Source organism: Pleurodeles waltl, chromosome 6, assembly GCF_031143425.1.
Source record: "Pleurodeles waltl isolate 20211129_DDA chromosome 6, aPleWal1.hap1.20221129, whole genome shotgun sequence".
Lineage (NCBI taxonomy): Eukaryota > Metazoa > Chordata > Amphibia > Caudata > Salamandridae > Pleurodeles > Pleurodeles waltl.
In genome coordinates, this window is record NC_090445.1 from 27,044,370 (window position 1) to 27,057,721 (window position 13,352).

General features: G+C 51.8%; 1 protein-coding gene across 7 annotated transcripts in view; it reads right to left on the reverse strand.

Annotated features, from left to right (window-relative positions):
• The window catches only part of RAPGEF1 (Rap guanine nucleotide exchange factor 1), a 432,768-nt gene that overhangs the window by 342,671 nt on the left and 76,745 nt on the right, over positions 1-13,352 (reverse strand). For 2 of the 7 annotated variants that reach the window (XM_069237094.1, XM_069237093.1), the window contains exon 1: positions 10,629-10,744. The exons of 1 other annotated variant lie outside the window; for it this stretch is intronic. In XM_069237094.1, coding sequence (XP_069093195.1) covers positions 10,629-10,701 — 73 coding nt within the window. In that variant the 5' untranslated portion in view covers positions 10,702-10,744. Of the gene's footprint in view, positions 1-10,628; positions 10,745-13,352 lie in introns of those variants that run through there. 4 more of the 7 variants (XM_069237095.1, XM_069237097.1, XM_069237098.1 and 1 more) reach the window with 4 other exon arrangements.

Here is a 13,352-nt window from a genome sequence, read left to right on the forward strand (position 1 = left end):
ATATATAAACAATTCCACATGTTATGAAAAATTCATCAATGAGATACATGTCTCTAAGTGACAGTAACAATATGCAAATTCCTTCTAATCCTTTATCTCAATGGCTAGAGAGAAGGGGGACCTATCGACAGCCATAGAGTGAACTCATTTCACCTGCATCAGGGGGAGGCTCATTAATGAACATACAATTCTGCATCTAGGTTGTGTCGGGTACTCTGAACCAAGTAGTAATATAATTCTGGATAGGGAGAGAGAGAGAGAGAGAGAGAGAGAATACATGTACACTTTCTTAGGGAAAAAAAAAACTTTAGTGTAAGGGAAGGCAGAAGACTATTTTTATGTTAACAGCAACCCCATACCCTGGCTTAAACTGTTAAGGACCCTAGTGATAACAACTACATAGTTAAGAAAACAAACAGGATGCAGACATCCTGCACAGGACTCCAATGATGTGTAAAAGCAGCTCGGCTGCAGTCAGACACACTTCCAAGACAAATGCATCATTTTATTTTAGATTTAATGCACTCAGCGGGTTTTGTGATTTAAAATTGCTTTAGGAAGGGAAGGGAAGGTACAGCGACTGGCATGGCAAGTGTGGCTCGTCACTCCCCACTGGGATGGGCGAGAGCAAAAGATTTAGCCTGAGCCAGGCTCTAAGCCTTCTTGGCTCGCCATCGTCTAGTGCCATCTATACAGAACCTTGAATAGTTCTGCCCACTCTGGCTATGTTTGAGAGGCTGTCCGAAATGAGCAACTTCTACCAGCTGTAATCTGTAGTCCACCTGGGAGCTATACCGGATGATGAAGGCCCTTGACTTGAGCTATGAGCCCGAGTTGCAGGTGAGTGCCTGGAAAGAGGGAAGCCCTTCACAATCAAGGTAGCCCAAAGTAAACACAATGTGCACAGAAGTGGGGGGTTGTAGAAACTCCATCCAGTGAGGGTAGCACGTTTCGAGTTTGAGAAGTGAAGAGTAGAAAAGGCCACATTACAAGTCCAGTCCATCATTCTTCTAACACTGTCCCTCTAGACAGAGATTGCAGTTCAGGCTCGACTCACCCTATAGCAGCAGGACCGAGGCTGATTTGCATATGGCTGGGCCCTGTCTGAGGTGGTATCGTATCTATCTAGGAGACCCCCCCCCCCCCCCCACTACATTTATCGTCGTTTTTTAGTACAAGGGGCGGGGCGGGGCAGGGCATGGAGCGTGACGGGGGAAGAGGAGGAGTGTACAGCACCCCCCCTCAGTGCGCATGTATTTTTGGCCAGCCGTCTCGGGCCAGCCAAACACACATGCGTACTATCCTCTCTCCAACCCAGCAAAGCGTTGCCGGGTGGAGGAGAGCAGGCAGAGACTCCCACTCTGCCTTGGGGCGCCCTGGCTGGGCGCTCCAACCAATCCGAACGCTGCTGTCATGCTGCTCACAGCATGACAAGAGCGATCAGATTGGCTTAGGGCAGGATGGGAGCCTGTGCCTGCAGTGAAGGCAAGAGGAGCACTGCAGCAGCGATTCAGGTGTTTTTTGTTTTTTATTATTTTAAATTAACCCCACCCCACTCAAACATGCAGCAACTCGCTCCTGGTTGGCATGAGATCAGATGCCGGGGCACCAATTTACACATCTGTAGTGAGGTGGTTTAAGGGAGGAGGAGGTAGAGAGAGTTAGCATGAGATCAGATTCCAGGGTGGCCCATTACACATCTCTTGTGAGAGGTATCCTGCTGCTCTAGACAACCTCCGATAACGCATCTCGAGGTACCGTACATGTTATACAGAGCACAAGGACGGTCGAGAGGAAGCGGCCATATTGAATGAAGCGGTCTGTTCTTTAATGTCACACGGCAGTACCCATAAGGCCTTTCTCCGGGTGCACAGGCTGCAGGGGTTCGCCTTCTCAGTCCACCCATGATGTTTGATTACCTCTCAGGACCAAAAATGCAATAGCCACCCACACCCCTCCGCAATCACACTGAGGATATGACATTTCTACCAGAAGAACAGAGAATAGTGTTTCTTGCCCAATCTCTCCTGCACTTAGGAGTGTTGGGCCAGTGAGTTCTCTTAGGAGCTGCTGATGGTGTAATGAAGAGCTCGCCTGCAGCGCCTTCATCAAACACGCTGTACCATCACACTCATCACCCTGATGACTCACTTTCTATCCTGTACAAATGGAATGTTCTGAGTCTCTGCCTTCGTTGCTTGTAAAGCGCTATGAGACCACGTGACTAGCTCTTCACTAGTACAAAGAACATTTATAAAATAAATACAACAAGAGTTTCAGAGGGTGCTTGCCTTGCCAGACACAGATACATCAAAGCTCAGGTGGTTGGTACAGGCGCTGGTCCATCGAACCATTCTCAAACCATGAGGGACGGAAACTCCTTCCCGTGACCCGTACCATATATGATCAGTACATGGAAAACACCAAACGGAGCGTGGTCAATCAATAGTCGACTGATGGGGCCCATCACCAAGAGGTCAGCCGTACCCATGAGTGAGAGCTATGGAATCATGAAATGATCCATTAAGGTCACATTTGTGCTTCACTAGAACGAGCCGTCCCCTCCCCCCACACTGCAGTGTTTCATCGAAGGGGAGCAGAGAGGCTCTATACATACAAAACAAGCATTGCCAACAGGTCAATCAATCAATCAGTCAGTCCTTTGCAGAGTGCAGCGCGATCACCCCTGGGGATATCTGGTCGCTGGAGTGGGAGGTCTCCCTTTGACGAGCCAGGTCTTGAGTTTCTTTCTGAAGTCCGCAAGGGAGGGTGCTGTACGGAGGCCGTTGCAGGCCTTGGCGGCAGAGAAGCAGCAGCCACCGCTGCGACGGATGCGTGGGGGTGTGTGCGAGAGCCCGGGAGGTGGAGTGCACGTGTCTGGCAGGTCGACGGCGGTTGATTTATGACGGTCCTTGATTGTGTAAGGCTTTGAAGACGTATGAGGGGGATCTTGAACTGACATCTCTTTCGGATAGGGAGCCAATGAAGGACTCTGAGGTAAGGGGTGAGGTCGGCAACAGGTGGCATCTTTTGGATTGCTAATGCTTGTCGTTTTTGTAAAATTACAAAAGGGGACCTATTTTTGTGTGCAAATGCAGACCGCGTAAAAACAACTATGTGACTCACAGAGGCAAGCACATGTCTACAGTGGGTTGTCCCTGTGCCCCTTGCTGTATGCTGTGCTGGGCAGAAGAAAAGTGTGACACGCTGACAGGCCAACGAAAGCAAAAGCTGGCTGAAAGCCCCCATAAGAATATTGTTTTATTAAAAACAAAAAACCCAGGACGAGGCCAGACCTAAAAATAACAGCTAGTTTTCTGTGCCCTTTAGCACTCCCCCTGTTCACAGCCTGCCCTCCTCCACTTGCCTCTGTGGTAGACAGCTCCCTCGCTGGGCATCACGAGGATGTGTGAGTACAGTGTGTGCAAACATAGAAGCCATTAGCTTCTTCATTTATCAGTCCTACCAAGGTTTTCCATTTCTAGGTGGGAGGTGCAGAGTGAAGCATGTGTTCCGAATCACTTAATTAACACTTTGGAAGACACAAATCCGCCTACTGGCAGCACAAAAGCCAAGAAACAAGATGGCAATGCCTGGAGCAGCCTACAGTCAGCAGTGATCCGACTCCAAGCACTGCAGACACAACCATTCCTACTGCAAACCCCAGGCCGCAGTGCCTGTAGATCCGGGCTCTAGGCACTGGAGACACAAAACCGTGCCTACTGCAAGACCCAGGACAGCAGTGCCTGTAGGAGCCTCAAGTCAGCAGAGATCCGACTCCAGGCACTGCAGACACAACCATGCCTACTGCAAGCACAGACACAAAACCTGTCCACTACAGGCCCCAGGGCTGAAGTGCCTTGGCGGCCCTCATCTAGCAGTGAACTGACTCCAGGCACTAGGGGCACAAAGCCATGCTCACTGTTAGCCCCAGGACTGCAGAGCTTGAAGCAGCATCGAGTCAGGAGTGATCTGACTTCAGGCACTGCAGACACAGAGCTATGATCACTGCAGGACCAGCCATGATCCCTGAAAGTCCCAGGATGGAAGTGCCTGGAGCAGCCCCGAAGCAGTAGGGATCTGACTCCAGGCACTGAGGGGACAGAGCTATGGTCACTGCAGGCCCCAGGACGGAAGTGCCTCGAGCAGCCCCGAAGCAGTAGGGATCTGACTCCAGGCACTGAGGGGACAGAGCTATGGTCACTGCAGGCCCCAGAACCGAAGCTCCTCGAGCAGCTTCGAAGCAGTAGGTATCTGACTCCAGGCACTGAGAGGACAGAGCTATGGTCACTGCAGGCACCAGGACGGAAGCGCCTCGAGCAGCCCCGAAGCAGTAGGGATCTGACTCCAGGCACTGAGGGGACAGAGCTATGGTCATTGTAGGCACCAGGACGGAAGCGCCTCGAAGCAGTAGGGGTCTGACTCCAGGAGCAGCGGTTTCCTACCGCAAGCACCAGGGCGGCAGTGCCTTCAGAACCACTGAGTCAGCAGTGATTTCTACCCAGGCACTGCATGGCTCTTCCATTACCAAGGCAGAGGCTTCTACAGCACGAGTGTCAGCCAAGCACCACCTCTGTCGGGGTCATATGGCTTGTTGAAAGATTGGTGGTAATGTATTGTGTCTTGTGCAAGTTTTTTCTTGCAAATTTTGTTAGCCTGAGTAAATTATAGCAGAGAAGCTGTACATATGCGTATGTTTTGTGACACCATGAAAATAAGATAGTTATGAGACAAGGTTTATGGAAATTGTTAAATAAAAATGAATAAACAATATTTTTTTTGTAGAGTGGCAACCACAGGTTAAGCGGGTTCCGTGGTATTTGAAATCTATTCTTCCCCACCTGTAAACTGACTTACTTTTGGGGGAACTCATTTTCTTTATCAGCAAAGAGCATCGGAGCACAGTGCTCGAACGAAAACACAGCAATTCTAGACATCACAAGAGGCTTTCTATTTAGGAGCCTGAGGCCGACATCGCCTGAACGGGGCAGAATCTGTTGGGATGCACTGAAAGGCAGAGAGACGGGTGGTGAGGCTAGCTGCGTGTCCAGCGGTCCAAGTGCATTAATAAAGTATTGGAACTGAGATGGGGCGGGGGATAGAGCGCGCCTACAAAGAATTCCGTAACGTTTTTCAGTCTTTCACTTTCAGGTAACTACATAAAAAAACTGCGCTATTGGCGTTGTACATTCCTAACTGGACTTTTCTTGCCACATACATTGAAAATGAAAAGTAAATCAGTTGACATAAGCGAGCTGATTCAAAGCGCCACGGCCGCCATCAGCATGAGTGCGAAGGAGAGACACAAAAGGTAAAAGAAGTTCGCTCGCAGTCAAACATATTGGAAATCATGCAATTATCGATCTAACAGGGTCGGTGTCCAAGGCAGTAACAAAGCCACCCCAAGGAGGGACAAACGTAAAGCATTTACCAGTGATAATGGATTTTTGAAAGGCAAGCCCAGGAATGAGTGATAGTGATGGGCGTGCAGTGGGCGTGGTTTAAAGCCCACAATACTTAACAACAGGTCAAAGCGCAGGTGCGCTCAAGCTAGTAACGCACACCTTAAATGAAAATTAGATGCAAGGAGCGTGCCTTGAAAAAGTATTCTGAAACGTTGTTCGGTCTTTGACTTTTAGGTAACTACATATAAAATAACACACAGCTTAAATCAAAATTAGATGCTAGTTGAGGGCTACAGAGCATGCCTACAAAGTATTCTGTAACTTCTTTTGGCTTTCCTTTCCAGATAACTCCATATAAAAATAAAAAAACAGAGCTTAAGTGAAAATTAGATGCGCGTAAAGTTAATCAGTGGGAATTTCACTAGTGCAGTGGTTCCCAACCTGTGGTCTGGGGACCCACAAAGCTTCCTCAGGGGGCCATTGACTTCTTAGAAAATTAAATAATATTAAAAGATTAATAAAGTAGCTATAAACAAAGTGGCTTAAATGTACAATTGAAAATCTTAAAATATATTGTAAATGTCAAGGAATTTTAAATTGGGGGCAAAAAATTAAACTAATATCCTCAGATTGTTTTGTGGGAGGAGTGCAGTTGCATCAAACAGAATATAGTATGGACGATGTGTGGCTTCAATTGCATTTTCGAAAAGCTCCATGTGTTATCATTTGTGTATGTTTTTGATGAAATGCTTGTTTCTGTATTTTTTGTACATTGTTTTGCGGATCAGATCGCCAATGTATAGGCCGGAGCCCCCGGCTTCCATTAATGACTCAGTGGGGGGTCCTCAGAAGTCAAAAGGTTGGGAACCACTGCACTAGTGTACATTATGACACCTTTATTAGTTCATGCACTGCAGAGGTCTGAGTGTGTAACCAGAGAGTCAGAGAATTGAATCCTGGTTGGTACTACGAGGTCACAGCCTGCGATTCCATCAATTAAAGTCAATACCGGTCCAGTCACCCTTTACATTTGCAGATTGACCACTTATGCACATTTACTTTCAGGGAAGCAGGCACCCTGGCAAGAAGGCTTGTTTAGCTGTCTACCCCTCCCTTGGTTTGACAGCACAGGAGACTCCCTGCCTTAGACTTCTGCTGAAGCATGTCAACCGTCCCAGGACGGTTCTCGTTATTTAAAAAACAAAAACAGAAAGGTAGGGGTGACTGTTTTCCTTACATTAAAAAACACGTGCCTTTCCAATCACGCCCATTACAACAATTGTGTGTGTCAGATGGATACATGGTAAACTAGGCAACAGATCCAGCAACAGCCCAGATGTCTCTCATTGAGCGAGAAACCAGGATGACTGTGTACTCTCTGCACAGCCCTGGAAGAGAGCAAGACACTGCATATGGCGTCTGCTGAGCTCTGGCCTGGGAGACCCCGGAGCGTTGGAGTGGTCATCAGTGCGCAGTTGCCAGCACCAGGAAGCAGCAATGATTCCCCTCCTCCCCTTGAACAACTGAAAGACCTTGTTTGATTGACACCCTTGACAAGCTCTGATGTGGGGGTCCTGGAGCCTGCTGTGTACTGCTAGGGGACCATTTGAGTGGAACCTGGTTGCTTAGACAGAGTTGTATATGCTTGGCATGCAGAAACTAGTCATCAGTTCATCATGGTACACACTTTGTACTGCTGAAGGACCACTGGGAATGGAAACTAGTCATTTAGACATGACTGTGTATATACCCTGTACTGCTGAGGGACAGGCTGGTATATGCTTTGCACTGCTGACGGACCACTGGGAATGGAAGCTAGTGGTTTAGACATGGTGTACATACTTCGTACCGCTAAAGCACAGGATGGTATATACTCTGTACTGTTGAAGGATCATTGGAAGCAGAACCTAGTGGTTTGGACATGACTGTGTATGTACTTCGCACCGCGGAAGGACGGGCTGGTATGTGCTTTGCACTGCTTAAGGACCATTGGGAAAGGAACCTAGTGGTTTAGACATGGTGGTGTACGTACTTCGCAGCATTGAACGACAGACTGGTATAAGCTTAGCCCTACTGGAGTACCTTTGAGAATGGAACCAAGTGGTCTAGGCATGAAGGCATATGCTTCGTACCACTGGACCAGCAGGAATGAAGCTCAACAGACTAGAGGTGATGGCCAGCGCTTTGTAACGGTGGTAAACCACCTGAAAGGAACCTAGTGGTCTGGACATGATGGTATATGCTTTGTACTGCTAAAAAGCATGATGGTATATGCTTTCTATTGTTGGAGGAGCATTGAAACAAAGACTAATGATCTAGACGTGATGGTATCTGTTTTTTCATGCAGTAGAACCATTAGAACGTAGGGGTCTATGCGGAAAAGTACATACTTTGTACTGATTGAGGAGTATCAGAACCTAGTGGTCTAGGGATGGTAATATGTGCTTTTTAGTGACAAAGGGCCATCAGAATGTAATGTAGTGGTCAAGACATCACGGTCGGTGTACGCTTTGTGCTGCTGGAGGACCACTGGAACAGAACCTAGTAGTCTAGACACAATGGTATGCTTTATAATGCTGGAGCACTACATCAGTCTAGAAAGTCTTCCCAGGGCATGGGAGGTCAAGGGCCTGGTCACGCGCCTACAGTTCCAAACCCAAATACTTCAACCAAGTTCAGTGCCTTAGGAAAAGGGCGACATTCGTGGACATGGAGGCATGTCCCCATGCAGCAGCTCAGCTTTCGTCTTGCAAAGGCTGACCATTCATGGACCTCTGGGCCTCACCAGGTGCCCGCTTTCGAAGTGCATTCACTTACATCTTGTCACTCTGCAAGATGAAGTTGAATTTCTTCTAGTGGAAGAGGGTGGACAGGCCCTACCAAGTAACAGTTGGCTGTCTGTAAGCTTGTGTGTAAGTATCGAGACATACAGGGAGTAAGACATACTGGTTTGCTGGTGCTCAGAGTAAATCATGGGTAAAAAGGTAACTGGCATCAGTACCCCACAGTGCAAAGGAAGGGTCATGTCAGGTTTGGTGGCTGCATGCACTAAGGTGCCGGCTGCTGTGCTTTGAAGAACAGCCTTCGAAAGGAGTGTATGGTCCTGGCACTGGGCGGCAGGACACTCAGATGAGGATGAATGAGTCACGACATAGGAGTAACAGCGAAGGTGGCACAATATCTGCAAACTCTGCACAGTGAGTGTCAGGTCTATAAATAGGTCACAGATGAGCAGTCAATGTATAGGATGCAGACACAGGGAGCACTGGCTATGCAGACGGTGCCAACACAGGCATTACCACAGACTGTGTGCAAAGTTACAGACTAACAAGTTACCTAGTTTCGGTAATACTCTTTCTGATTGATACTCCAACGGGTTCGGTCCTGGAAATGATTTACAGGGCACTACTCAAGCACTCTGATGCCAATTTTTTTTCTTGACATCTCCTGCTCCCCTACATGTGGAACCTAAAAGTAATCCATTATGCCAGTGTGCAAGACCACCTACTTAGGACATTGTTAGATGGAAAAGAGTTCATGCCACAAAAAAATAAGGCAGAAGGATTATGAGGAATCTGCGTTCGATCGGCTGACCACCAGACAGCGTGTTACCTTCTTCTAACGGATACTTCTAGCCACAAATTCCTCACCTTTAGAACAGGTACCAAAGCAGCACTTCCTAGTGGTGGGTCTGTGAAATGAGACAAACCAAAAGGCTTGCAGAACTGAACAGCCAAAATATCCCTTCCGTTGGCCATAACTGAGAAGGCAGTAGTGCTTTGTGAACATGTTTACTGATGCCCATGCTGCAACCTGACAGATATTTAGGACTGGCAGCCTGGGAGCTAATGCGAAGCTAGCAGCCATGGCTCTGAGGGAATAGGGCCTCAACCCCTCTGGAGGTTACTTCTTTGCCACGCGTTTCAAATCTTGGTACAGAGGACTTTTTGCCTGGATGATGGCTTCTTCAACAGTGACTTTGTCTCCCAGAGACCCAACAAAGAGCTGATCGTCCACATGATGGTCCTTGGTACGAGAGATACAGTGCTCTTTTGGGGATCCAAATAATAGTTTCTTCTCCTCTTTCGAAGGAAGGGGAGGGGCAAAGAATACCACTTGAGTGATGGGACTGTCCACTGTGAAAAAGAAGACAATCTTTGTGAGGTAAAATGAGGCTGGACTGTTAAAGAGCTTGAAGCTCGCTCATGACATGTTGATTTTACACATGGGCCCTCAGACATAACCAGCCATACACATGAATGAAGAACGGAGCTGTGCTGAAAGTCAGCCTTTGAAGGAGTTCACATGGGCCCTCGGACATAACGAGCCATACACTAGAGTGAAGCATGGAGCTGTGCTGAAAGTCAGCCTTTGAAGGAGTTCACATGGGCCCTCAGCCATACACAAAAGTAAAGAATAGAGCTGTGCTGAAAGTCAGTCTTTGGAGGAGTTCACATGAACCCTCAGACATAACCAGCCACACAGAACAGTGAAGAACGGAGCTGTGCTGAAAGTCAGTCTTTGAAGGAGTTCACAAGGGCCCTCAGACGCAACCAGCCACACACAAGAGTGAAGAACGGAGCTGTGCGGAAACCCTTTCACGGAGGAGGAATCCCAAACAGTCCTACCCGCCTCGCTTGTCCCCGTTTTCTCTGTAAGGGGCGGACGATCACCAATCTACCAACAGTACCAGAGCTCGCGCAGCCCCGTTTTTGCAACACTCAGTCGTTTCGTGCCACGATCCTTACCTGTACACAAGGTCAGCACTAAACACATGAAGGATTCGAGTACCTTTCAGCAGCCAAAGCATGGCAGCTTGTGCGGAAGGTACACGTGTACTGCAGGGGCACACACTGCATGGAAGGGATTCAGAATGAGGGGTGAACGCTCCCCCTGTCTCTGATCACCCCAAATCGGTATCATTGTAATTTAGGATTTAAGAAGAGGGAGGGACAAGCATAGCAGAAAGAATGTAACTTCTTAAACAAACAGGTAATGCTATAAATGAACAGGGGTCCTGGCGGAAGAGACTCCCCTTCAGATGTCTCGCATTACGCGTAGAAGCAGAGACTGCGGGCCTCAGAGACCCCCAGAACAGACCAATAATAACCCGAGCAGCTGCCAGGACTGAAGCTCCTCGAACAAGCCCCCGGCTCTGGATCTAAAAGTGTCCCGGGGGGCTGGGTGTGGGCCCAGGCCTCGGAGCTTCTTGTGCATAGCTACCTCTCTTCCTGTGCCTCGCTGCGCCGGAGTCGAAGCACTTCAAGGACGGTGGGGTTCCGGTCGCGTTCCCCATTGGGATCCAAGCGCCTCTTCACGCACCGGGTGTGAGCCGAGCCCTGCTGGAAAGCGCCTCGAGTACCTCGCTGGTCCGCTGTGCCGCCCGGCGCCCATCGAGCTCTGCAGGAGAGGAGAGCGCGGCTGGAATAGGTGCTTCGCAGCGCCTTTCCCAGGGAGGCCACTTGCAGCTTCCGGGGTCTCCGAGAGGGTCCAGAGGCCAAGGGCGCCGAGCAGAGCAGCTCCTCTCCGGCCGTCTGAGGGCGAAGCTTGGATGTGACACTCCGGGCTCCTCGGTGTGACTCAGCCCGCAGGTCCCAGAATAGGCGGCCACCGAGCACCCTACAGGGTGGCTCCGGCAGTGAACCACTAACCTCTCAAGTAACCAGCCCGAGTCACTGCTCTCCACCGAGCCTCGGGGGGAGCTGCTCATGTCCACTCCACTTCCGATCTGTGGGCAGCGCCAGCACATGCCCCCTGGTGCCAGGGTACTCAGGCAGCGGGCGCAGGGTCCCTGGAGGGCAGCAGGCACATGGGAAGGTCACGGCAGTGCAGTGCAGGGCAGCAGGCGCACAGAAGGGTCACTACACTGCAGGGCAGCAGGCGCACAGAAGGGTCAGTGCAGTGCAGGGCAGCTGGCGCACAGAAGGGTCACTACACTGCAGGGCAGCAGGCCCACAGAAGGGTCACTGCAGGGCAGCAGGCGCACAGAAGGGTCACTACACTGCAGGGCAGCAGGCGCACAGAAGGGTCACTACACTGCAGGGCAGCAGGCGCACAGAAGGGTCACTGCACTGCAGGGCAGCAGGCGCACAGAAGGGTCAGTGCAGGGCAGCAGGCGCACAGAAGGGTCAGTGCAGGGCAGCAGGCGCACAGTAGGGTCACTGCAGTTCAGGGCAGCAGGCGCACAGAAGGGTCACTGCAGTGCAGGGCAGCAGGCCCACAGAAGGGGCAGTGCAGGGCAGCAGGCGCACAGAAGGGTCAGGGCAGCAGGCGCACAGAAGGGGCAGGGCAGTGCAGGGCAGCAGGCCCACAGAAGGGTCAGTGCAGTGCAGGGCAGCAGGCCCACAGAAGGGTCAGTGCAGTGCAGGGCAGCAGGCCCACAGAAGGGTCAGTGCAGTGCAGGGCAGCAGGCCTACAGAAGGGTCAGTGCAGGGCAGCAGGCGCACAGAAGGGTCAGTGCAGTGCAGGGAAGCAGGCGCACAGAAGGGTCAGTGCAGGGCAGCAGGCCCACAGAAGGGTCACTGCAGGGCAGCAGGCCCACAGAAGGGTCACTGCAGGGCAGGGCAGCAGGCGCACAGAAGGGTCAGTGCAGTGCAGGGCAGCAGGCGCACAGAAGGGTCAGTGCAGGGCAGCAGGTGCACAAAGGGTCAGTGCAGGGCAGCAGGCGCACAGAAGGGTCAGTGCAGGGCAGCAGGCGCACAGAAGGGTCAGTGCAGGGCAGCAGGCGCACAGAAGGGTCAGGGCAGGGCAGCAGGCGCACAGAAGTGTCAGGGCAGGGCAGCAGGCGCACAGAAGGGTCAGGGCAGCAGGCGCACAGAAGGGTCAGTGCAGTGCAAGGCAGCAGACTCACATAAGGGTCAGTGCAGTGCAGTGGAGGGCAGCAGGCCCACAGAAGGGTCACTGCAGAGCAGCAGGCGCACAGAAGGGTCACTGCAGAGCAGCAGGCGCACAGAAGGGTCACTGCAGAGCAGCAGGCGCACAGAAGGGTCAGTGCAGTGGAGGGCAGCAGGCACACAGAAGGGTCACTGCAGTGCAGAGCAGCAGGCGCACAGAAGGGTCAGGGCAGCAGGCGCACAGAAGGGTCACTGCAGAGCAGCAGGCGCACAGAAGGGTCACTGCAGAGCAGCAGGCGCACAGAAGGGTCAGTGCAGTGGAGGGCAGCAGGCGCACAGAAGGGTCACTGCAGTGCAGAGCAGCAGGCGCACAGAAGGGTCAGGGCAGGGCAGCAGGCGCACAGAAGGGTCACTGCAGTGCAGGTCAGCAGGCGCACAGAAGGGTCACTGCAGTGCAGGGCAGCAGGCGCACAGAAGGGTCACTGCAGTGCAGGGCAGCAGGCGCACAGAAGGGTCAGTGCAGTGGAGGGCAGCAGGCGCACAGAAGGGTCACTGCAGTGCAGAGCAGCAGGCGCACAGAAGGGTCACTGCAGTGCAGGGCAGCAGGCGCACAGAAGGGTCACTGCAGTGCAGGGCAGCAGGCGCACAGAAGGGTCACTGCAGTGCAGGGCAGCAGGCGCACAGAAGGGTCAGTGCAGGGCAGCAGGCCCACAGAAGGGTCACTGCACTGCAGGGCAGCAGGCCCACAGAAGGGTCACTGCACTGCAGGGCAGCAGGCCCACAGAAGGGTCACTGCACTGCAGGGCAGCAGGCCCACAGAAGGGTCACTGCACTGCAGGGCAGCAGGCCCACAGAAGGGTCACTGCAGGGCAGGGCAGCAGGCGCACAGAAGGGTCACTGCAGTGCAGGGCAGCAGGCCCACAGAAGGGTCAGTGCAGTGCAGGGCAGCAGGCCCACAGAAGGGTCAGTGCAGTGCAGTGGAGGGCAGCAGGCGCACAGAAGGGTCAGGGCAGGGCAGCAGGCGCACAGAAGGGTCACTGCAGTGCAGGGCAGCAGGCCCACAGAAGGGTCACTGCAGTGCAGGGCAGCAGGCCCACAGAAGGGTCACTGCAGT